At 39.8% G+C, this 26,082-nt stretch overlaps 1 protein-coding gene across 1 annotated transcript; it reads right to left on the reverse strand.

Annotated features, from left to right (window-relative positions):
- Window positions 1-25,019, reverse strand: LOC132771921 (inner centromere protein-like). Its single transcript, XM_067466254.1, has 19 exons — window positions 24,917-25,019; window positions 22,854-22,994; window positions 21,391-21,504; window positions 19,170-19,816; window positions 18,547-18,595; window positions 15,794-15,919; window positions 14,953-15,270; window positions 14,719-14,826; window positions 13,704-13,806; window positions 13,474-13,593; window positions 11,900-11,911; window positions 11,572-11,681; window positions 11,265-11,385; window positions 8,844-8,942; window positions 7,253-7,350; window positions 5,917-5,998; window positions 4,968-5,066; window positions 2,038-2,197; window positions 1-328 (listed from the first exon to the last, which is right to left on the reverse strand). Exons 2-19 carry the CDS (start codon window positions 22,988-22,990, stop codon window positions 120-122), a joined length of 2,712 nt encoding a protein of 903 aa, XP_067322355.1. The 5' UTR covers window positions 22,991-22,994; window positions 24,917-25,019; the 3' UTR covers window positions 1-119.
- Window positions 25,020-26,082: the final 1,063 nt, after the last annotated feature.

Consider the following 26,082-nt stretch of genomic DNA (forward strand, 5'->3'; position numbering starts at 1 on the left):
TTTCTGTATTTCAGCATTTAAACCTTTATTACAAAACACATAAAATATTAAAATGATTTACGGATGCATCTGACCAAAATATGACATACAAAACTGCTGACAAACAATTTTACACAGACTCAGTATTTTATCATGCTGTTGGAAGCATGTAATGCTGGTTTGGTGCCAGGTGGGGACTGCCAGACCGCTGAACTCGTGCGCTTAAAATACCTTGGCTTACTTTTGTAGAAAATATCCTCTAGTTTAGGGCTCAATATTACTCCAAATAACCTGTTGATGTCTGGAGGGTTGTAATATTGATCTGTGACAGCCTGGGTAAGATGAAGCCCTGGGGAAACAACAGTTATTGCATCATGAGTCAACCTTCAAGCAGGAACAGGTCTAAACTCAAAGCATTTCTATGTAGGAGACAATATTAATCCCAATCTATGAGTGGACTAAAGTTAGTGATTAAATCAGTTGTGACATGTAACAAAGAGGGCAAGTTTATTTGTTCTACTTATACTTTTACAAGAACACGAAGATCCTGGCATCAAAACTACATTGCCTCCAAAGTAACTCTGTACAAAGATTTTACTCCTGGTTATATGGAGCCCCTGGTGGTGCAATAGGTTAAACCCTTGTGTCAGCAGGACTGCTGACTGAAAGGTTGGTGGTTCAAATCCAGGGTGCGGGGTGATCTCCTGTCTGTCAGCTCGAGCTTCCCATGCGGGGACATGAGAAAAGCCTCTCATAGGATGGTAAAACATCCAGGCATCCCCTGGGCAATGTCCTTGCAGACAGCCAATTCTCTCACACAAGAAGCGACTTGGTAGTTTCCCAAGTTGCTCCTGACATGGAAAAAAATAACTCCTGTTTACATCAAGGTTTCTTCTTTTAAGAAGTATAATTTAGGACTGAAAGGGCTATCATTTTGTTGCAGCGATTAGTAAACAACTGAGAATTGGAATTTCTTGCTGATCTCCTTCAAATCATCTGGAGATCTACCATCAGATCCAGATCCACCTTCCATCCACTGTTGCTTCTGTTGTAACAGATCAAGTTATGCTACTGTCTGCAGAATTCCAGTATAATAATCCAAATCCCACTGAAGGCTCCTTTCTCACTAACAGCCATTTCATCAGGCCACATCAGAGGGAAACAAGAACAGGAAAAGCAGTGTCCTATTGTTTTTCTTCCCTATCTTCTTTTCTGATTGTTTTGTTGTTTAAACTGAAAGTCTGTATTGTTTTTATTGATTGTAAACCCAGGAGACCTTTGGTTAGTCGACAAGAATAAAAAAGCTTTAATTTGTAAACAAAATGGTCTCTATCTTACAGGTATTTCCCATTATATAGATTTTTATCATTGAAATTGAAAGGTTTCTGAAATTAAAGAAGATTTCCTGCTAGATTAATCCAAAGGAGGGCACAATGGGACTGACATGAGATGGACTCACCAGCTGTCAGTCTAAACACCTGTCTCTCAACCATCTAGTTCACTTCTGAGTGAGCATCCCACTTGTATGAGTTTTGCTTTTTCCTGCAACACTCTTGAAAACTATATCAGGCTGTATAAACAATGAGCAATGAGATATGTAAGTTTCAGCTGAAACATCACTATGCTATACCAAAACCACCAGAAAAGCAGTACAATTCTGGGAAACTTGCAGTTTAATGTATGAGGGCCAGATGTATCAAAACAAAGAACCCGAGGGAACCACTTAGAATCTCAAGTTCTAAGGAATCTCCCAATCTCAGTGTTAACATTTAATGCAGTGGTATGAATTGTGTAGCCCTTAGCGCCTCATAAGCCTGATTTTCAAAGTGAAAGCAATGGTGTTGTGGGTGTAAGGGGGGGGGGGTGGTTGCTGTTTCTCAGTAAGCAATGTTTAGGGAGATTCCTAAAACAGCTCCAAATCCAAACAAAAGTCAGGGATGATTGAAACATCATCTCCGCTTTCAGGCCAACAGGACAGCCACTCTGGATAAGAAGAACTGAAAAATGGCTTTTGATCTTCCTCATATGTTCCCACACCTATTAAAGACTCACACATACCAATGGCCCACAGAGGAATGGGTTTGCGGGGCTCATTTTCATCATCGGTAGAGTCATCACTATTCAGATCCATGCCATAGTCATTTGGATTCATTTTGAGGGATGCAGTATCTTTTACTTTTGTGGAATTTACTTCATTGGAACTACTGACTGCTGGTTTCTGAAAGACAAGGCAGAATTTGTGGCATAGCTGCAGCAGTTTGTCAGAAATATCTGTTGGTATCAAAGCTTGCATTTTAAAATTTGAGAACTTATTGCACTTTAACCTTTCATTGGACAAGCCAATTTGTTTCCGGCCAAAGTACAAGGTATTGCTTTTGACCTTAAAGCCCTACGTGGTTTGGGTCCAGGTTACCTACAAGATCGCCTTCTCCCGTACAATCCGTCCCGAACACTTAGGTCCTCTGGGAGTGGCTACTCCAGCCTGCCAGAACCCGACTGGCGACCATCACCCAGATGACCTATTCATCAGCCACGCCAAGATTGTGGAATGACCTGCAGGAAGAGCTCCAACAGCTAAATGAGCTGTCAGAATTTAAAAACCATCTAAAGACCTATCTCTTCAGGCAGGCCTACCCAAACTGTTTTTAAACATTAATTTTAAACGTGTGTCCTTTACTTAATCTGTTTTATGTATTTTAATATGTATTTTATAGAAATAAGTTTTAATATGTATCTTTATATAAATAAATTTGAATACGTGTATTTGTGGTATTTTTTTACAATGTTTAATGTTTAAATTATTCTGTAACCTGCCTCGAGCCATGAGGAGAGGACCGTAAGAAATAAAATAATAATAATAACAATAATAATAATAATAGAGATCAACAAAATATTTCTTTCTGCAGTTTAGCATAATTCCAGTCTTTTGAAGGTCTTTAGATTTCCAGTTGTGTACAGGAGATGAAGACTGGGAATATATTTGGCTTCTAGAGTAGATTTTGGCTAATTTTGGAATTTTCAGCCCTAAATAAACACATTGTTGAGTTGGAGAATACCTTGTGAAATATATACAGCACAAAAAAGATAAAGCTCTTAATTTATAATTCACACCAATTAGTCTTTGAAACAGGGTGAATGTAAACACCTCAATAGTTCAATCACAATGTTGATGTAGTAACAGATGAAATAGTAAGGGTACATATCACACATTCAATAACATCTACTGTTTGAAAATTTTGCAGATGCTACAAAAACTACAGCAGAAGACACTATACAGTTCAGTTGTGCACTGTACACTTAATGTGTGCAAGTGAGTATGTAGGCTTTTGTTTGCCAGTATAAATGCCTAAAGATAGGGGAAGACAGAGACTCCTCTGTCTTCCCCTAAATTCTTTAACTCAAGGTTAAAGGGTTTTCCAATTCTGTGGCTAGACTAGGTATAGTATTCTGGCTAGTTCTAAGTTTATTCCTCATGTATTTTATTCATCACTCCTAACTACATCAATAGAAATCTTCCGAAAACATGAGATCTATTTACAGTATCTGAAGGAGTATGACCAGGTATGTGTATGCTGTGATGGAATGTGCAGGAGAGAGATATTTATAACTATTATTTATTTATTTATTTATTTATGATTTCATATCAAAAACATTGCATAAATTAGTATAAAACTGATAAACATACCTCTAAAAGGCTTCATACAGAAGTTAGTCTTAAATAAGAAACATACCCTGAAGACGTTTTATTGGCTGCTATGTTGTCATGGAGATGCCATCTACATCAAAAACCTGAGGGTTCCATTTTAATATACCATATATATGTCTAGAAATGTTAGTTTTAAAAAGTCAAATTTTCATCAATATTCACACAGAAGTGTCAGTAGTGTACCTTAACTCTTATCAAAATAGAAAACATTCCCTTCTCTGTGTAGACTGGTGAAAGGCAAGAGCTTAATCCATCTGATGAGAAACTAAAAGAAGCAATGGCCCCTCTACTATCTCTACTGTGGTGCCACTTTTGGGTTTTTTGAATGCCTGGGAGGGAAAATGGCCGCTGCCCCTTCTCCCCAAATGCAATATTAGTGCTTTCCCCTTTCATTTCAATATATCCATGGGTCACATCTAAATCCATAATTTTGACCTCAAAACCTACCGTCAACTTATACATGAGGTGAACCTATATATATGACTATATACACCACGTTACTGAGCTTATCATATTCTTATGCCCTCTTGTGATCACTGGCCAGGATTGCAACACCTTTAGAAACTAACTTTTTTAAACAGGCTTGTGAAATAGTATTTCCCTTTGGATTTTAAGATTTATCAACTGGAGCCTGGGACAGAATATGTACACTAAAAACTGAAATGCTGTAAGATGAGATACTAATAATTGGTCACAGTCTTTTCAGAGAAAAAGCTACTCTCAGTTATTCTTATTTTTTCTTTATTCCAGAATAGAAAGTATTTTGTTGTTGCTATCATTAAACAAGAGGAAGAGAAAGTCCTTGGTCTATTACAACTCATCCAGCAGACCCAGAGCTATCATCTACATATCCCTGGCTTATAATATAAACTTCTGCAGGAATTCTCTCCAAAATACTCAAATGAATAACCTGTTTAGACATCTTGCTTCCCTCAATTGTTCTCAACCTTTGGTCCTCCAGGTGTTTTGGACTTCAGCTTTCACAATTCCTAACATCTAGTAAACTGGATTTCTGGGAGTTGAAGTCCAATTTCCTTTTAGAATTTATACATTTTTACTAAACATTTCAACCAAAAATCTCTCCCAACCTATTATTACTATTTAATGAAATAATTATGAATAAGAGAATCCCAGGAACATGGAAAACTTCAGAAATAACAACAATAATAAAACCTAATAAGGAAGAGGATAATCCCAATTCATATAAACCAATAACTACAAGCCTCAAGCAGGAGCTCGGGATTCACCTTGCTAGAAAAGACCACAAATCATGACTACTCACCTGAGCCATTATATTCAGCCATTTATAGCCAGCATGAACTGCTTCCATGTGTCTGGTTTCCTTTTCTTGATGGTCCACTGTGGGATGATCCTGTTCCTTCTAGAAGATAACCACATTTTTAATTTATCACCCTACATAGACCCCCAATTTCATCCAACCTGCCAGCCTGTGCCTCTGTTTTATAAGAATAAATTGATTCAAAATCCCAGTTAAAGGGATTCCACCTAATCTTTAGGAAGAACTTTTCAATGGTGTAGCAATGGAATATGCTGCCTCAGAGTAGTGGGCTCTCCTTCTCTGGAGGCTGGCCATCTGTTGACAGAGCTTTTATTGGGTTGTTGTAGCTTTTTCGGACTGTATGGCCATGTTGTAGAAGCATTCTTTCCTGACGTTTCACCTGCATCTATGGCAGGCATTCTCAGAAGCTGTGAGGTCACAACCTCGCAACCTCTGAGGATGCCTTCCATAGATGCAGGCAAAACGTCAGGAGGGAATGCTTCTAGAACATGGCCATACAGCCTGAAAAACCTACAACAACCCAGTGATTCCAGCCATGAAAGCCTTCGACAATGCAGAGCTTTTATTATGTTCCTGCATGGCAGGGGTTTGGACTGGATGACCCTTTGTGGTCTCATCCCACTTCTTGATTCTTTTTTTCCCCAAATGATCTCAGTATTCCCTTGAAAAACATATATTACAGAATAGCACAGAACATCTAGTATGGAATAGTGTACCCACCTTGGTCCATTATGGTGAGAAAATATATCACATGCACAAACATGCATTTCCTCTAAGGAATATAGAGGATAAAATAAGCCCTGCATTTTGAAAATCTCCTTAATTCAGTTAGAATGATTTGTTTCTTTATTTGTCAGCCAGTGTTGGATTTTGTCCACCTATTTCCTGGCTGAATTTTTATTTATTTATTTATTTATTTATTTGGCCATACCTTCAAATTATCTTCATCTTCAGTAACTATTGCAAGGTTCAGAGGTTTCACCGGTCTCTCTTTTTCTTGCTGTCCACAATGCCTAAAAACAAGGGAAAGTAGTGGCAAAGAACATTTGCAGTACATTTGTACTCTTCTTCACTTGCTATTGAATTCAACCATGCTTGATGCTATAATTTAAGGGTGAGGGTTTCTATATATCAAGTAGCCCCTCATCATGATTTCTGAAATTAGGTCATAAATGTCAACATGGGACATTCAAGCTTTAGGATATTTATGTTATATCCTGTGTTTATTTTGTATTATTTTCTTTTGTTGTATTTTATTGTATTTTATTTGATGTATTATTGTATGATTGTATGTTTGTATTCTTTTTGCCTTGTTGTAATTGTTGGACTTGGCCCCATGTTAGCTGCCCCGAGTCTCCTTGGGGAGATGGTGGCGGGGTATAAATAAAGTTTTATTATTTATTAATATTATTATTTAGAGGAGACCATTTGTCCAAAACATTTGGCTGAAACAATCCAGGAGGCAATAAAGGTCCTTAGGACGAATGGGCTTGGACAATAGACAGACAACAGAACAAAAAGGCTAAGAGCAAGACTGATACCCTCAGTGGCGTAGTGGGTTAAACCGCTAAGCGGCTGAACTTGTTGACCAAAAGGTCAGTGGTTCGAATCTGGAGAGCGGGGTGAGCTTATGCTGTTAGCCCCAGCTTCTGCCAACCTAGTAGTTCAAAAACATGCAAATGTGAGTAGATCAACAGGTACCACTCCAGCGGGAAGGTAATGATGCTCCTTGCAGTCATGCTGGCCACATGACCTAGGAGGCATCTATGGACAACGCCGGCTCTTTGGCGTAGAAATGGAGATGAGCATCAACCTCCAGAGTCAGACACGACTAGATTCAATGTCAAGGGGAAACCTTTACCTTTACTATGATTGATGAACCAATGAACAATTTGGGTATGTGTTTGTTTTTCAGAATGGGAGTCTTACATACAGGCTTTTTACAAAACGGATGTTATTATAAGCGATCATTTCTGTCAATGAATGCCATGTGTAGGTTATTTCTGCTGTTTGTTTATAAACGAAGTACTATCTGCATGACAGGAAGACTTTTCTTTGAAACAAATGGTTAGACTGCCTTGACTCCTTCTAGCCCTCTAAAAATATATGATACAGAGAGTAGACTGAAAATACAATATTTTAGTAATGCTCATCTAACTCACAATTTTCTGTTTTGAAAGCTGTTATTTTCCACTGACCCCAAACTGTCTGGTTCATAACACACTGAATTTGAGATACACTCAATCCTGTGGAAGCAAAGTCCTCACCCTTTTTCCTGTTTCACCTTATTGTGCTCTAGCATTTTCCTAATTTCTCCAACTGTCTTCCATTTTTCTTGTTGCTCTTGAAGCTTTGGCACTTCTTCCTGTGACAATGATAAAATCAGAGCCCTCCATAGGGGGAAAGACACGAAAGAGTAGCAACAAATGCTAAGCAAAGTGACAAGGAATTTTACTCCACGATTCTTAGCTATGCCTTATTTATAGGCAGTGTTAAGTTGCAGTGATGCCTATATGAAGATTTCATGATACGGGCTTCCTCTATGTAACGATCTATCCTTCAATTCTCATCCTTCATGCAGTGAAATCAGGAGTGGGGTCTGTATTTTTCCTGTACTCATTCTGAAGATGGACAGACAGTTTTGCCTAATTGGGGAGATTCCATATACATTGTCTCTGAAACAATAAAAATGACATTGAACACATGACCCCGCCCCCTTCCCGGTTGAAACATTTAACATTAGTTCTATGGCAGAGCATTCCTTAGGTTAACATGGCTTCAGTTTTCACACAATAACATCTCTTTTTTTCTTTTTTTTTTACCAGGGACTTGCCAATTACCCATTCCAACCAGATCAAATCTCTGCACTATAAACACAGACATATGAAACACCCAGGACCGGATGGCCCCTTTGATGGGACCACTAGGAAGAACTTCCTAACAGTGAGAGCTGTTCAGCAGTGGAATTCCCTGCCCTGGAATGCGGTGGAGGCTCCTTCTTTGGAGGCTTTTAAACAGAGGCTGGATGGTCATCTGGAACTCATTGCCCGGAGAGATTAGGAAAGCCCCCACCTTAGAAACCTTCAAGAAGGATCTCAAAACCTGGCTTTTCCGTGCGCCTTCGGAGAGTAGCTACACAACCATACACTATTGCTCCCCTCAATGTTTTTGTTCCTGGAGTACACTTCCCCCGCTTGTATGAAGGCCTGTTTTTTCTTTCTTTATGAGCTCTCCCTCACAAACTGCTCCTCTTTTATCTCACCCTGAGTTTTAGCATTTTATCTTGCACATGCAGCCTGCTCTTTGTCATTGTGATTGTGGATATTGTATTTTTATATTGCTTATTGTATTCATATGTTTTATGTATTTCACTGTGTTGTCGTTTGTGTCTTTGTTTTTATTTTATTGTAATTTGCTGTTTGGGCTTGGCCTCATGTAAGCCGCCCCGAGTCCCCGTTGGGGGAGATGGTGGCGGGGTATGAATAAAGTTTTTTATTATTATTATTATTATTATTATTAGCCAATCATGTCAATGCTAGCTCAACTGGGGAGCCATATATTCCCATTGAATAATAGGAGTAACATAATTATCTAATTCCAGACTAATTTTGTTAAATGCTTTACGGCATGGGTTTGTTAACAGCAAGAAAAAACATACACAATTTAAAGGGAATTCCTTTCGGCAGTGCATTCCATGGGTTCCGCTATTTCAGCCAACAGCGAGCATAGTTTCAGGGTAACAATGAAATACTGTTCAAGAATTTTGTAATTCCTGTCCATATAAATAATTTCTATAGCTCCTTAGAATAATTCTGTTTTATTTTAAGTTTTACCATTGGATTCAAATTGAGTGCTTACCACCTGAAGCAATTTCTGTTTCCGGGCTTCTGCTTCCCCCGTTTTCTTAATTGATTTCTTCTTCCTGTTCTTCTCCTCTGCTGCTTTCTCTTCTCTCGCCTGTCCAAAGGACCAAATAAAATTATATTTTTCCTTATTCCAGATTTTAGTCTAAGAAAGCATACTATATCAGAATGTCAAGTGGTAGTGACCAAGAAAAAAAAAACACACAATCTGTTTCTGTTAATCACTGTACTTTCTGAAAATTCACTATCATCACTCATAAAATTAAGTATTTTAAAAACAAGTTTTGTTATTTTTTCTGACAAAAAATATTTTGAGTGAGAAAGTCTTAATATCTATAAAATAAGTTTGTCCCTACTTGTTTGATTACTTTTGTGATGTAGTTATTCTTTACTTTTATTACTAAGGTGGGGATGGTGTAGACTTGAGAGGCCAACTCAGTAATGGCAACATGTTAGTTTTAACATGACCAGAGCTAGGAAATAACATGTTCTTTTTAACATGTTACTTCTTAGCTGGGCATGGCATATTCCTTCCCCCCACCCTCCCATCTCTCCAGGGCTTACTTACTTAAGCAATTCCTCATTGTCTGAGTATGATGGCCCTTCAAGTGTAGTGTCTTGGCGGTGGGTATGTAGATAACTGTGGAGACCTATTCTGGACCAGCATTTTCTTCCACAGTGAGAACATTGGTTTCCAGGCGAAAGGTGGTCCAGTCAGGGTTGGTTTGATGCACCTTCCTTTTGGCACATATCTTCATTCATTCTCCATTCGTGCTTCTTCAAATTCCTCAGCACTGCTGGTGACAGCTGACCTCCAGTTAGAGCGCTCAAGGGCCAAGGCTTCCCAGTTCTCAGTGTCTATGCTACAGTTTTTAAGATTGCCTTTAAGCCCATCTTTAACTCTCTTTTTCTGTCCACCAACATTCCGTTTTCCATCCTTGAGTCGGGAGTATAGTAACTGATTTGGGAGACGGTGATGTTGTACATCAGCCTGTTCAACCTGTGATTGTGTCTGATGTTCATGTTGATGTTCATGATTGGAATGGGGATGATGTTCCTGGTGGTGGGCCTGGGTCTGCTGGCATTGGGAATGAAGGTTTACTTGGGCCTGAGTTAAGCTCAGACAAGAGGCCCAAGCTGTCTCAGGAAGATTCACAAGGTCACATTCTTGGGAGAGGACCTTCACAGCTTTTCTCAGAGCAATTGTCTGAAAATGATTTGTTGGGTGCAGAAGTTAATGAGGGAGAAGATAATGAAAACTTGGAGAGAAAGAGGTTTAGTAAACAGAGACAATGTCTTCAGAGACTGAGACGATCAGTTTGTCGACTGCAAAAGAGAGATAGCAAACCTTTATCTTGTGGAAAAGTCAAGAGAAATGCTTTCCTTTACGTTTTGGGATCCGAAAAAGCTTTATAATGATTCATGGGAGTTGTCTCAGTCGAGTCAACACTTATTTCATCATGGTCTTCTTTTCAAGTGCTCTTAGTTCCATGTACCAAGTTTTTGCCAAGCTTAAAATTTGTCTATGAGATTTTCCTGCTTTCTTGTTTCATGGATTCAAGTGCCTAGTTTCATGGACTTTATGTACTCATGGATCTTGTTTTCCTTTGAAGCTTATGGACTAGTTCATATATTGGACCTTTACTGTTTTTGCTATTTTTTATTCCTTTGCCTACATATATTCTTCAATAAACTGCTTGCTGATTTTACCAAGCCGGTGTGGTGTTTAAGGTCAGAGGTGTTCCTGCATTGGCGTACAACAGGTGATCAGGCATTTAGATAGGAAGGAACAAAGAAATAAAATATATTTTCCTTAGCACACTGAAACCGTTTTGCTTGCACAAAACCACTTTGCATAAGAATAGATAGAAAGAAATGAAATAAGGTCCACCACAAAGCCACAAAGGATGGTTCAAGAAGAGACAGGGGATGCTTCCAAAGCACATTTGCTGGATAGTAATTGCCATTAGAAAGTCAGAGAAAGATATTAACAAATTATATGACTATAAAAGCTGGAACCCAATGATGTGCTATACAAACAGAACATCATTTCTGCTTGTAAAGGCAGCATTACCATATCTCTTCCCCATACTGTCTCAATATTTTGTGTCCTACTCTTCAATAGTGGTCCTGAGAACTGAAAGGATCTGGAATTTATAGATTTGGGAGGGGAAGATCTTTTGTGTATGTAAAGCCCCAGTCAATTGCCTCTAGATCAATGGTTCTCAACCTATGGGTCCCCAGATATTTTGGTCTACAACCACCAGAAATCCCAGCCAGTTTCCCAGCTGTTAGGATTTCTGGGAGTTGAAGGTCAAAACATCTGAGGACCCACAGGTAGAGAACCACTGTTCTATATCTAATAAAAAGAACAAACTATGGGATTTGTGGGTAGGAGATTAGGACTATTTTTTACCTTTTCACTCTTTTCCTCCAGTTGAGACAACTTCTGTCCAAGTCTCTTCTTCTTTTCTTCCTCCATCTGCTCCACCCGTTCTCGGGCTTGGAGTGCCTTTCTTAGCCTTTCTTCGCGCTTTCTGTAAAATATGTAAAATTCACATAGCAATTAGAACATAATTTTATTGTTATCAAAAGTGTTATATTAATAGTCTTGTCATATTTTCAAATACGTGACTGTCACCTTAGTACCAAGAGTAGCTGTATTCACCAACATTATAAAGTATGCCCTACATATTATTTGCAATCTGGATATTGTTATTTACAATTTTATTTCTTCCAATCGTCGTCTCTTTTCTTCCTCCACTTTTTGTTTCCTCTGTTGCTCTGCTTCCTGCTTTTTTCTGAGACTTTCCAGACGCTGACGCTGTTTTTCCTAAGATATGAAAAAAAGGTTAGATTACGGTATAATACATTCTCAACACAGTATATTTTAAGCAATGTCCCTGCCATGAGTTAAAAGAAACCAAGTTCTGTGATAGTATAAACATGAAACACCCCAGAAAAGATCTGCATTCAAGTCATGTATTTAGAAACCATTCACCATACAAGTTCCACAACCCATAAAATAAGAGAACAAAAATAGTTACTTACAACAAAATCTCCCTTTGTAGGATGGATATGAAAAAAGAAAGATGAAATTGTTCAGTTTAGGGAAATCAAAGTGATGTCTAACCAAGTCATATCTACAGGTAGTTCTTTCTGCCTTTGTGAAGTAACATACAAGTTTAAGATACAACTGGACCCAAGTAAAAGGCTTCTTTACCTCATCAGTAGTAACTTAAGGGGGACGTAGGCCAAAAACAAACTAATTGATGCCTTAGTGATGTTCAAGACCCCAGGATCAATGGGCAAAATGACGTTCAACATTAAATTTAATTTTATTGGACTTCACTTCACCCCATCAAAGGAAGTTTAGTTTTGTTTCAGACGAGAGGAGAGTTTGAACAAGGTGAAGTATTTTCTTGCTGTGGCCTGTCTTCCAACTTTGTTTCTCAAGCAGCAAGATAAACAGATCTGACCACATCTACAAGAGGAGGAGGTTCTCTTGCTGGTTGCCCCCAACTTGCCATTTTACAATGTTTATTTAATCTTGTAATATACCAATCTAATGATTTATAAATCTGAAAAGTTACTGCGAAGTAAGACAGTCTATTAGTCCACTCTGATGCTATGTACTTCGTCTTGCTGCAGTTCTCCAGAATCTCATGTAAAGATCTTAATCCTGAGTTGCTGTGTGTTTTTTTTTGGGTTGTATGGCCATGTTCCAGAAGCATTCTCTCCTGACTTTTTGCCTACATCCTATGGAAGGCATCCTCAGAGGTTGCGAGGTCTGTTGGAAACTAGGCAAGTGAGGTTTATATATGTGTGGAATGTCTGGAGTAGGAAAAAAACCTCTTGTCTGCTTGAGGCAAGTGTGACTGTTGCAATTGCCCACCTTGATTAGCATTTAATGGCCTTGTAGCTTCAAAGCCTGGCTGGTTGCTGCCTGGGGGAATCCTTTGTTAGGAGGTGTTGACCATCCTTGATCATTTCTTCTCTGGAATTCTCCTGTTTTTGAGTGTTGTTCTTTATTTACTTTTATTTAATCCTGCTAAAAAGACCCTTTTAGTTTGAACAACTTCCCTGATATACATACAGGGATTGTGAAGATAAAATAGCTGGGAGTGTACAATTCTAGGCTACACAGTAGTAACAGGCCAACAGCATTCTGGCCAATTAAAAAAATTATCAGAGAAATGGTTCAATTTACATGGGTCTTCTGTAGAAGAACTAAGAGTTACATACTTCCAACTCTAATTTAGGGGATCCATAGGGATGACAATAATCTCACAACTCCTACTTCTCAGCCACTGACTTCTGTGTCAAATGGGGACGGGCCCTGTATCTATTGGGAAGCAACAGGCTGATAGTTCCGCCCTCGCCTGAGCAATCTCTGGCTTGAAAGGGATCTGCTTTTGCCTGATGCACCCATATAATTTGGCATGTCAGCTGCTTTCTGGGCGGTGTGGCCCAATTGGAGCTCCTGCTGCCTAGTAAGTGAGGATTGAGGAGATTAGGACAAGAGACACTACGCAACACCATGACTATAGTTCTTATGCTTTTGTGATTTGCCAACAAGATTCCATATGTTATTATTAAAAGCAAATGAGAGAAGTCCTCCTTACCTTGGTGGGAGGTCTACTGGGTGTGCTGTGTTTAACACTATTCTTTACTGGTGACCCTGAAGGTTTAAGTAGTTGATTTTTCTGTATAGATTGGAAAAAGTTTTTGAATGGCCGTATGATCTGTCAAAAGAGTATGAACATATTTAGTGCCTTCTCAGAGTTGAAAAAGAAAAGTGAACATTTTTTGCCCTTGATATCTTTAGCCTTTCTTTGACAGAAGGCAGCAATACCTTGTTTGCATGAGAAGATGTTGTTTTGTGACTGGAATTGTTTTCATCTTGCATGTTCTGGACAGTAGGCAGATCATCACTTGCACACTTGTAACTTTGTTTCCTTAGGAAAAACAAGCAAGATGGGTATACAGTGAATCCAGTTATATACATTATCTTTGCTACCTCACATCTTCAGATTCCTACCAAGAGGTCTGGAACATCATATTTTATAGGAGAAAGCTAATGAAAAGTCTGTAAGTACACAGTCTCACTTCAAAGATCTTAAAAAAAAAAAAAACCCTTTCTAATTTTCCCTGTGACTAAGACATTCCACCTATGACACCAGATACATTCTGGTTTCCACTTCTCCTCATGCTACCATGCAGCAAATCTCCATCACAAGAGATCACAATATCTTCCGGGATAATTCCAGTAACTTCAAATTACTGCATTCCCTTGCCTAAATTCAATATAGGGGAACAGCTGCTGATGAAACTACTTTCATTACTATAACCAAAAAGGGAGAGTGATCCTTCGTTCATTCTTATATCCCTATGCAACCCCCCCCCCCCAAATCTCCAGTCACTTAAGAAGAATGTTCAATTGTGCTATCAATAATAATAATAAGAAGAATAATAATAATACCACCTTATTTATGGACCGCCCTATCTCCCCAAAGTGACTCAGGGAGGCTTCCAACAAATATGGCAACTATTCAATGCCAAAAAGAAAACCATACAAACAATTTACATCAAAGCAAAACACTTTAGACCATATAGAACAACCTAACTAAAAAAGCATAGAATAGAGACATCATAAAATAAAATGAAAACTTTGATAAAACACACTAAAAATAAAAATATAAAAATGATACAAAAACTCTACAGTATTTATTTATTTATTTACTTAGCCCGGAGGTGATTCGAGTACCAGCATGTTGTTGCTTTTAGGCCATTATACTGAGATTAAATCAAATTTGAAAAAAGAAAATAAATCCCATATAGATTAATTTTAAAACATAAAGTAAGCATACTGGCTATTTGGAAGTTGCTCCTTGATACAGTTGTGGACTGAATCTTGTGAGCCGTTGATCTGGATGCTGCTGATTTCGGTTTCAAATCTTCCTGCAGAAAAGAAGAATTAGTCCCAACAGTAACATTTCCTGCAGCAGATCCCACACATCATAACATCCTGTTAATTGCTAACACCTGGACTTGACCAAAAACCACAACAGAGATAAAACCTATATTCTAGGTAGTATCAACACAGGTAGATCAAGTAGCGCATGTAATCTGCAACGTTTTGACCCATGATGTGTTTGCGGTGGACTTCAGCATTGAATTCTTTGCTCTCTGAGTCATAGCCAGGGAAGCGCTTGGTACTGTGTGGAATTGAGAGGCCACCATCCACGGCTCCTTTTTGAGCACCAAAGATCTTGTTCCCAGTTGTAGTTCGAGCAAGACCAGCATCAAGGTAGCATGTAAAGGCACCAGGTTGCCCATCCACACTTTCAACATTATACTCATCACCAGTCACTTCAACTTGGCCTTCGTAGACCTTGTCAAGGCCAAATGTGTTGAGAAGCCTGTGAGCCAGCAGCAAAGAAAAGAAACCCAAGAGGGAAGTCAAAAAGAAGATGTGGAGCCGTCCAAAGTTGTCCCTTGCCCAGAAGAAAGATTGTGTGGCTCAGAAGAAGGCTAGCTTCCTTCGGGCTCAGGAATGTGTGGCTGATAGTTAAGACGCCTTCCTTGATTTTCTATGAAGATTTTGGAAAACAAAATAAACTTATTGAACCCAAAAAAACCCAACCACACACACACGTAGATCAAGTGCGTATATAAGGATTATGCAGGCTTCTCTCCACTGTGATGACAAATTGTTATCGAGTTTAGTGCCAGCAATTTAATTCATATGAGCAACAAAAGGGGCAGACACTTTTCTTCAAAACTGGGGAATATGAATCATTTAAATCTCTTTTAAAGGCAACAAAATAGGTATTTTAAAAAAAAACTTACACTTCATAACAGTGTCATAGATTGGTGACAAATCATAAGTCTGACATGGTTTATCAAGCTTTTGTTGCACCTATGTAACTTAACTGGATTCAGTTATTTACCTTTATTGCATATTTCTTGTTGCTGCATCTTTGATTTAGGTGAACTCTGCAAAACACTGTTAGGAATCGGACTTGATGTATCCAGTGTACTAAACATGTTATGTAGTGTGTTTGGAATCTATAGAAAAAAGTTACATTTTAGCATAATGATACCTGACCATCCAAACATTGAGCCAGAAAAATCATGAAAAATGTAAGTGTCTTATGGTGATGTACATCTCTAACTTTTATTAATGAGGAGAAGTGGGCAGACAGCTTCTTTTCTTCTGAAATCTTTCTAGAAAAACTAAACAAATTAAAATACCATAATTCATAGGCACTGCAATTACTTTCTTCTTTATACTCTTTTCCTGCTACAACTCCCATCTCTTAGCAATTTCCATTTATTTATTTACTACATTTATATCCCACCCTTCTCAACCCCGAAGAGGACTCAAGGTGGCCTTACAAAGGCAACAATTTAATGGCATATATTAAAGCATCTGTAAATAAACAAACATGTTTAAACCAAACCAGTTAAAAACATAACATGAAAACATCAATTGAAATCACATTTATGGACTCATGAGTACTGCAAGGCTCAAACTACTCCTGAAATATAAAGATCAGAAATGAACAATTACTAGAATGAACTCAGTATCTCAGAGAAGTGTAATAAACATCATTTTTTTCTACTGCTAATAAAATGGCAATATAGCACCCATGGCGGTAACCTCACTGGGCCAATGGGAATATTAAACACAAATGTCAGGACAAGATAATCTGAATATTAATTAAATCTTTTCTTAGATTGTAATACTGCTAGAGGATATGATGATGGCACCGGGGGGGGGGGGGGAGTGATGATGAATAGTAACTGTTGATTTGTTCTTAGACTTCATGTGTAGGTAAAGTTTGCTCCTCAAAACTCTTTTTCCAACTTGCAGAAAAAATGGATTTGAATAGTCTGATGTGTTGCCAGAAATGAGTACTGTAGTTTGCTAAGCTTGGCAGCAAATCAGTATTACATCTGCAAACCACTAAATGCACTAGCAAACTGCAGTTGCTCAAACTACTCAAATAGCTATTAGAAATCTAGGGATTTAAAACTGCTTTCAGCCAAGTGCAATAGCACTTAATATACCAAATTGAAATTGATATTTTTCACAGGCCAACTACAATAGGGAGCCTATAACATATTGTCTATTCTCATTTCCTGTAATGAGTTCCAGATTTCTTGAGTTGATGTAAAAGTAAGAAATATTTTGTAATTTATTTAGAATGAATATTTTTAAAAAATAAATTCAGTGGGTTTCAGGATAATTTTATTGCTAAATACTATTTTATTATTCAAATATGTTATGTCTATATGAAAACAAGCATGTTGTTATCCATTTTAATGTGTGTTATATCTATGTTTGATATGTATTGTTTGTGTTCCATATTAGGAGAAAGGCAAAATATAAATTAGATGAATATTTAATTCATATTTTTAATTATTTCTGTGTTCACTATTGCTTAAGATGGCTACTGCCAATTATGATGCAGAAACCACCTTCAATGAGATGATTCTGCAAGACCTCCCTGATTCAAAAGACATAAAAAGATAGAAAATAGGGGTAGCAGAAGCAGATCCAACCAAAAGTGTGTTAACAAGGAGAGCTGAACCTAGAACCACAAGCGCTTTATGTTCTTTCCCTACCCGGCTGATCTCATGCAGTTAGATGCATCTAATAGACTGGGCCACAGCTGAGCGGCATGCCTTCCAGTATTTAATTTTCTTCACGTTACAGCAGTTTTGACACAATAAATAACTGATTGCAAAAGTAAATAAAAGTGACCAATTTTTTCAAGTCTATTTGGAATTTAGTAGGCAAAATTCAATGGCTCTAAAGAAGGCATCAAGAAGGAAATTCACCATGTGAAAATTCACCAGCAGAAAACTGCCAAGATCTTACCTCATCAGATTCAGCATTCTGTGTCAATAAAGGCCTGAAGAAAGGCATTTTGATAAAATGTTAACCACCTCAAATGAAACAAAGGCTACAACTGTCTAGCCAATAACGCCTTATAAAACTTTAAAGAGAATAGTGGACTACAGCTCTGAAGAACAAAGTTCAAATCTCCACTCAGTTATGACAATCCAATTTGTAAGCTTGGATAAGGCCCAGCTTTAGCACAGCAGGTTAACCGCCAGCTGCAATAAATCTTGCCAAACAAAAGATTGACAGTTCAAAGCCCAGGTCAGGGAGAGCTTCTGGCCTTTAGCCCAGCTTCTGCCTACCTAGCAGTTTTGTAAAAAGCAATGAGAGTAGATAAATAGGTACCGCTTAAAGTGGAGAGGTGTTTAAGGCACCCATAAGAAAATGACAGAAAATGCCGGCGATTCAATCAAGGAGGAAGTTTACTAACAAAGCTCTTTGGCAGGGAAAGCGGAGCAACAGCACCCCTCGTGGCCGGAATCAAGATCAGCCTCCAAGATGCCGAAAATGGGAAAGCCTATATATACCTCTATCTATATACAGGTATCTGTCTTGTCAAGTGTATAACGGCATTGAATGTTTGCCGTATATGTGTTCTATGATCTGTTCTGAGTCCCTTTCAGAGTGAGAAGGGCAGAATATAAATACTGTAAATAAATAAATAGGTCACACTTTCTCAGCCTGAGAGGAAGGCAAAGGCAACCCCCTTCTGAAGAAATATTGTTAAGGAAACCTTTTGAAAGGGTCCCCTTAGGATTGTCTGAATTTTCTAGGACATGCTTACCCATGATCACTCATCTCAACATCCATGAACACTTCAAGAGAACTATGAGCTGGAGAATGAGAAAGTTAAAGGAAATAATTATATGAAAATACATTTTAAGATGAAAACTAATACTATGAAATGCTTCTGCTGCCCTCTGTGGATGCTCAAGTCCCATGACATACACAATGGCATAGTAAACCAACGTCCCTCATATAAAATAGCAGAATCAAGGTTTGATTTTTTTTTAAGGGGGGAGGCAATTGGTTTTCTGTAACTGAGGATACAGAGGGCCAACTGCGTTTTCATGCAACATCTCCAATGTTCACATCTTTTGGGAAGATAGGTACAAAGTGCTCAAATCTCATAGTTTTTTTTTTACTAGAGTTACTGTTGTAAGGTGGTGTCATTATAAAAAGAAACATCAGCATTGTTTTCAAGAATCTGCTAGTTTAGAACAAAAGTAGATGAATTGCACACATTAGGGATACTGAACAGTCCTTAAGACTCCAGGAAGTTTGTTTCCTGCGCAATCACATTAAAGATTTCTACTTTATTCCTGCTTGTCAAACACTTAGGTTCTATAAGTTACATAACAATGCAGACCTGCTCTATGTGACATACACTGAATTGTCTTTACTTACAGCTGACTCGACTACAGGTAGACAAGGAGTCTTGAGCTGCTTTCTTTTTGGCCACTGCTCTGCTGAGGGATTTCCGAACCACACTTCTCCTTTTGTTACTTTGCGAATACCTCTTTGCAAGGGATACTTTCTTGCTTTTGTGTACTCTAGTTGCATGGCGATGTCCTGACTTGGAACTTGCAGGGCTTCCAGTACTCTCATTTAGTTCCTGGAAAAGCTCCCCTGATGACACCAAGTTGTTAACCAACCCTTGGGCTGGAATTTCTTCCACTCTATTTGATGACTTCCCATTTAAAGCTGCTTGTGGAGATGGTGTATTCCTTAATCTGAAGGCATCGCCCTCTTTTTCAGTCTTTTCTGGTGGCAGCATCATTGCAGTTCCAGCCACATGAACCAAATTGCCATCTGAAAATGCGGCTCTATTTACATAATCATTCGTTTCCTCCTTTACTTCAGCACTTAGACCACCGTTGGTAACAATTACTCTTCCTTCTGGAGATATCTCACTTTGTACTTCTGAAGCTTCTTTAGAACGTCTTGTCATACAATAAGATATGGAATCTGTTATCCCCACATCAAGGCCCTCTTTATTTTGGGAAAGTCTCTGAAAACATGCTGGCTTTATACCACTTCGCATTCTAGATAATCTTAAAAAACAAACAAACAGACAACCGAGAATCAGTGGAGTGTTATTGAAGGCCTTTCATGGCTGGAATCACTGGGTTGCTGTGGGTTTTTCGGGCTGTATGGCCATGATAGGAAAGCATTATCTCCTGAAATTTTGCCCACATCTATGGCATGCATCCTCAGAGATTTTGTTGGAAACTAGGCAAGTGAGGTATATATATCTGTGGAATGTCCCAGATGGGAGAAAGAACTCTTGTCTGCTTGAGGCAAGTGTGAATGTTTCAACTGGCCACCTTGATTAGGATTTACAGGCCTTGTAGCTTCAAAGCCTTGCTGGTTGCTGCCTGGGGGATCGTTTGTTGGGAGGTGTAAGCTCCTCAGACTACACAGAAAAGCCACTGAAATCCACAAGCATGTGGACAATGTTAACTGAAAGGAGGAAATCATAAAAATGAACAAAATCTGGCTACCAGTATTTAAAAAAACTCTAAAATCAGGACAGTATATAAAGAGCAACACTCGAAAAACAGGGGAAATCCAGACATGCTTCTGGAACATGGCCATACAGCCCAGGAAAACTCACAACCCCCCAATCAGTGGAGTATTTCAAATATAAGGCTAGTCTCTAGGCATCAAATACAGTAATTCTTTTTCAGGCCACAGGGTGGCATTATCACCACATTGCAAATATTTCTTACTTGAATATTTTCCCACTCCAACTGAGCATGGCCATACCACATTCCTGTATTTTCTCTATTAGTTACTCCACTGCTTTACCATAGGAATGCCCAAGAACCCACCAGGAGCATGTTTGTGCCAATCACCAATATACAAATATATACTGTACATTAAGGGTGTTTTTTTTAAAAAAAAAATTCATGTCAGGAGCGGCTTGGGAAATTGCAAGTCACTTCTGGTGTGAGAGAATTGGCCATCAACAATGACATTGCCCAGGGGACACCTGGATGTTTTGATGTTTTACCATCCTTGTGGGAGGCTTCTCTCACGTCCCTGAATGGGTAGCTGGAGCTGACAGAGGGGGTTCATCCCCCACTCTCCCTGGATTCGAACCTCTGACCTGTCGGTCTTCAGTCCTACCACACAAAGGATTAACCCACTGCGCCACTGGGGGCTCCTTGCTATGAACTGCAAGTCCTTTTAACAACAGGAGTGGTTGCGGTGAGGGAAATGTTCAAAACAGAACCTTCTCTTGAATGCTGTCTGGACTGATGTCCAAGACATTAAAGGCAACAATATGACAAATTTAGCTTCACCCATGCTGAGTGTAAAGTATACATAATACACAATAATCTTTACTTTTTTGAAAAACAAAAGAGGAAGTATTTTTGCTGTACAGCAGTGGCAGGGTATATAGGGGAAAAATAAAGCATAATAATCAGGAGAAAAACATGATATCGGCAAAAGCTGATGAAAGTTGCATTAAGATACTGACAGTAAATGTCAGGTAAATACTAAATGAACATACTCAGAACTTGGAAAACTGCAAATATTGGAAAATCCACAGGATATATATGGCTCTTTCCCACACAGCTTATTCAAAAGTACAAAACTTAAATATTTAAACAATTACTACCGTTTTCGAGTTAGTTCCTTATTTTCATACTGAAATGATGAGGACCGCTTCTTCTTTCGATGCTTTCTCTGAGATGGTGTTTTGGGCATCAGCTCAGGTTCAGCATTAAAGCTGCTGTTGCAGAATGAAACAAACAACAAAATCCTTGAAAGCTTGCAATTAACAAGAAGCTATGCTGGGCTCCACTGCAGTAGCTCAGAATGCATTTTTATTAAAAGCTTAACATATCTGTCATTGGGATAGCACAGAATGTACGCAAACAACCCTTACTGCTATGGTAAACACGCAACTCAGAAACAGGATGTAGCATATGTCCTCATGGACAAGTTAAACATGAGCCAACAATATCATGTGGTGGCAAAAAAGCCAATGGGATTTTGGCCTGCATAAATAGTATAGTGTCTAGATCCATGGAAACCATGCTATCCCTCTATTCTGCCTTGATTAGATCACACGTGGAATACTGTGTCCAATTCTGGGCATCACAATTGAAAGGAGATGTTGACAAGCTGGAGTGTGTCCAGAGGAGGCTGACTAAAAGGATCAAGGGTCTGGAGAGCAAGCCCTATGAGGAGCGGCTTAAAGAGCTGGGCATGCTTAGCCTGCAGAAGAGAAGGCTGAGAGACTTTATGGCCAATTACAAATATGTGAGGGGAAGTCACAGGGAGGAGGGAGCAGGCTTGTTTTCTGCTGCTAAGGAAAATAGGATGCGCAACAATGGCTTCAACCTATAGGAGATTCCACCAGAACACGAGGAAGAACTTCCCAACTGTAAGAACTGTTTAGCAATGGAACTCTCTGCCCCAGGGTGTGATGGAGGTTCTTTCTTTGGAGACTGGATGGCCATCTGTCAGAAGTGATTTGAATGTGATTTTCCTGCTTTTTGGCAGGAGGTTGGACAGGATGGCCCATGAGGTCTCCTCCAACTCTAGGATTCTATATGCTTAGTATATATGCAGCTTTGCTTTTGCCTCCAAGATGACCACAGTAACTGGGCACTTTGTTACTAATAGTGACTTAACTGTGTATGGTATGCTGTCCAGTGGGGTGGGAAAAGCTGTCATAAAAAGCCACTGAAGAGAGGAATAAACTCATTCAAAGTATAGGGATAGAGGAGAGTCCTCTGCCAAAACCCCTACATAATTTAAATGGATCTGAGAGAAAGAGCAGCAGGATCCAAAGTGATTAAATAAGAACTATTGTTATGTTGGACATAGCATGAGATGATATGCCTCGTTGGAAATGCTGGATAAACAGAAAGCAGGAGGAAAGAAGACGACCACAGCACAGGTGGATAGACTAAGCCAAGGAAGTTACATCACTGAGTTTTCAAGAACTGAGCAAGTTTTCTTGCAGGCTTCTCGTTCATAGATCTGCCACAAGTTAAGTCAAGGTGACGGCCATTAAAAGTAGCACATTACAAACATTACAAAGGGATCATTCTTTTCAAGCATATGTTCTACCTTTCAAACATCTTCAGTGCTTCCTCTTCAATTTCCCGCAACCACGTCAAGTATTTGTATTCGGCACTGAACAGGAAATCTGAGAACTTTTGATTACAGACATCAAGAAGGTGAGTGGGGCCTCTACCCTCGGCCATGGCACTAATTAAAAGACAAGAGGGGGGGGGGAAATCAAGTCATCCCTTAAGTTTATATTTGCATAACAATAACCAAAAAAGGCCAGCTAAAAAATCTCCTAAGAAAGGATTTCCCCCAGGTAGCAACCAGCCAGGCTTTGAAGCTGCAAAGCCATTCAATGCTAATCAAGGTGGCCAATTGTATTTTATTTATTTACAGTATTTATATTCTGCCCTTCTCACCCTGCAGGGGACTCAGGGCGGATTACAATGTACACATACATGGCAAACATTAAATGCCATAGACACACAACACATATAGACCGACAGTCAGAGGCTATTTAACATTCCAATTTTCTGGCCACCAGGGGAGCTGTCGCTTCACCGTCCATCTGCGACACTGATGAAGTACTTCCTGCATTCCTCGCATGCTTTTGCTGAAGATTTTTTTTTATGGCCTCGTAAATTTGTTAAATTAGCCTCCCCACACATAGGTGGTACCTAAATTTCCTACTTGACAGATGCAACTGTCTTTCGGGTTGCAAAGGTCGACAACAAGCTAGACAAATTGGCCGGAAGCGCACTCTGACCCGGCCTGGCTTCGAACTCATGACCTTTCGGTAAGTAGTGATCTTAATGCAGCTGACACCCAGCCAGCTGTGCCAGTCCCAATGGGAACATTCACTCATGCCTCAAACAGCCAAGAGTTCTTTCTCTTACCATGAATCTTCCACAAATATATAAACCTCACTTGTCTAATTTCGAACAGACCTCACAAAACCTCTAAGGATGCCTGCCATAGATGTGGATGTTTTTTTTGTGTCAGGAACAACCGCTCCTGTTGTGAGAGAATTGGCTGTCTGCAAGGACGTTGCCCAGGGGATGCCCGGATGATTTTTTTTGATGTTTTGTCATCCTTGTGGGAGGCTTCTCTCTTGTCCCCGCATGAGGAGCTGGAGCTGATAGAGGGAGCTCATCCGCCTCTCCCTGGATTCGAACCTGCGACCTGTCGGTCTTCAGTCCTGCCAGCACAGGGCTTTAAAATGTCAGGAGTGAATGATTCTAGATTATGGCCAGACAGCCTGGAAAACTCACAACGCAATATATACAGTATCCTGTTCTTATTGTTGCTGACATAGGGAGCACTTTCTACTTGTAGCTTGATTATAGGTCTTGAAAAATTACAGCTCCCAGGATTCCACATCTCTGAGCCATGGAAGTTCGAGTGGTGTCAAACTGCAACATTCACACTGTTGAATTAATGCACTTTGACACAACAGACTGCAATTAAAGCTGAGGTAAAGAGCTAGGAAGGTGTCGTGGTTTGAGATTGGGCTTAATTTACTTCTGACCTTGGGCAAGTCAACCCAGAAAACTCTGTGACAGCTTCACCAGAAGTCTGAAAGTACAACAACAATGCTGTCTACAATTAAAACTGAAGGAGAAAGCAAAGCAGACCAACAATATTAAAGGGAAATAATGTTCCTCCAGAACTTGGCCATATAGCCCGGAAAAACCTACAACAACCTGGAAATAATGACGTTACAAGATGGGAAAAATGAAAATGCCACACCCAAGGCAGTCCTCTTGCAGCAACCTGAAAAAAAAAGTAACACCAAATATTGAACATCAAATGGAAATTATCATAGCTTCTAAGGGCAATTACTTCCACAGATAGCAACGCCACATCGCCTGCTGAAAAGTATGTAATTGGTCCCTTGGAGTGCATCTACACTTAAGAATTAATGCAGTTTGATACCATTTTAACTATGGTATCCTGAGAGCTGTAGTCTTTAGCCAAACAAGTCTCAAGCCTGCTACTCAGGGAGACAAGAAGCGAAAAAACCTATCTCCTTCCCTTCCGCAGAACTCGTTTTAGCAGCCTCACAACCCAATTTATCTGCTACACAAAGAAAACCAAAACATCCACCCAAGCGCCCCACGTACAACAGCGCTCCCCGAGCTGCACAAAATGCGCCCCACGCCTCGCTCCTGAACGCATGCGCACGAGAGCCCTGCCGCTTGAAACGACCCGGCCCCTTCCGCCAGTACTTCGAAAGGGGAGGGGGGAAACCTTTCGAGCAAGTGTTCCTGATTGGTCCTGAAGGCTTAAAGGGCTCACTCTGAAGTCCCGCCTCTACAGTTTCACCTCGGTGAAGGGCAGCAGCTCGCATAAATACGCGCACGCGCACTAGTATGTCGAGATTTGTTGGCTCAGAGGCGCGCTGAGGCAAAAGAGAGGACAGGGGAAGCAGGAAGGGGGCGCGTGCGCACTTTCTATAGTAGCATCTCCTCATAGAGCCTTGGGTTGGTTTGAGCGTTGAACTAAGAGTGCATTTATTTATTATTATTTATTTATTTGCTTCATTTCTATACCGTATTTTTCAGCCCTTAACAGGCGACTCAATGCGGTTTACAGTGCAATTAAAACATAACAATGCAACAAACAGGATCAACAACATCGATCCACAACAATTAACAATCAAACAAGACAAATCAACAAAACAACAGACATAACGCCTCAGTTGAAATCAGATCCGTTCTCATAGTCCTTGTGCCATTCCTATGTTCCATTTACCGTCTTCCTTGATTGGTTGCACTGCTTAGCCAAACGCTTGTTCATAAAGCCAGGTCTTAACCATTATCCGAAACTTCAGCAACGAAGGTGCCTGCCTGATGTCTGCCGGCAAGGCATTCCATAGCCGAGGGGCCACCACTGAGAAGGCCCTGTCTCTCGTCCCCGCCAAGCGCGCCTGTGACGCAGGCGGGATCGAGAGCAGGGCCTCCCCAGACAATCTTAATGTTCTAGTCGGTTCATAGGTGGAGATGCATTCGGAGAGGTAAGCGGGGCCAGAACCGTTTAGGGATTTATAGGCTAAAGCCAGCACCTTGAATTGTGCCCGGTAGCGGATTGGCAGCCAGTGGAGCTGGCTCAGCAGAGGAGTGGTATGCTCCCTGAGTGCCGCTCCCGTTAGCAACCTGGCTGCCGAGCGCTGGACCATCTGAAGCTTCCGGGCAGTCTTCAAGGGCAACCCCACGTAGAGCGCGTTGCAGTAATCAATCCGGGATGTAACCAGAGCGTGGACTACCGTGGCCAAATCTACACTGGGGAA

This window comes from Anolis sagrei, chromosome 1 (assembly GCF_037176765.1).
Source record: "Anolis sagrei isolate rAnoSag1 chromosome 1, rAnoSag1.mat, whole genome shotgun sequence".
NCBI classification, from domain to species: Eukaryota; Metazoa; Chordata; class Lepidosauria; order Squamata; family Dactyloidae; genus Anolis; species Anolis sagrei.

What these genes read in the sequence shown, in the direction of transcription:
- LOC132771921 (XM_067466254.1), bottom strand. Translation starts at nt 22,990, where the DNA reads ATGGCCGAGGGTAGAGGCCCCACTCACCTTCTTGATGTCTGTAATCAA. An exon ending in TATGCAATAAAGGTAAATAA is followed by an intron (nt 15,271 to 15,793) that starts CTGAATCCAGTT and finishes GCTGGCTCACAG; the next exon opens with GCTTCTCAACACATTTGGCC. An exon ending in GGCTGAATATAATGGCTCAG is followed by an intron (nt 2,198 to 4,967) that starts GTGAGTAGTCAT and finishes CTTGTCTTTCAG; the next exon opens with AAACCAGCAGTCAGTAGTTC.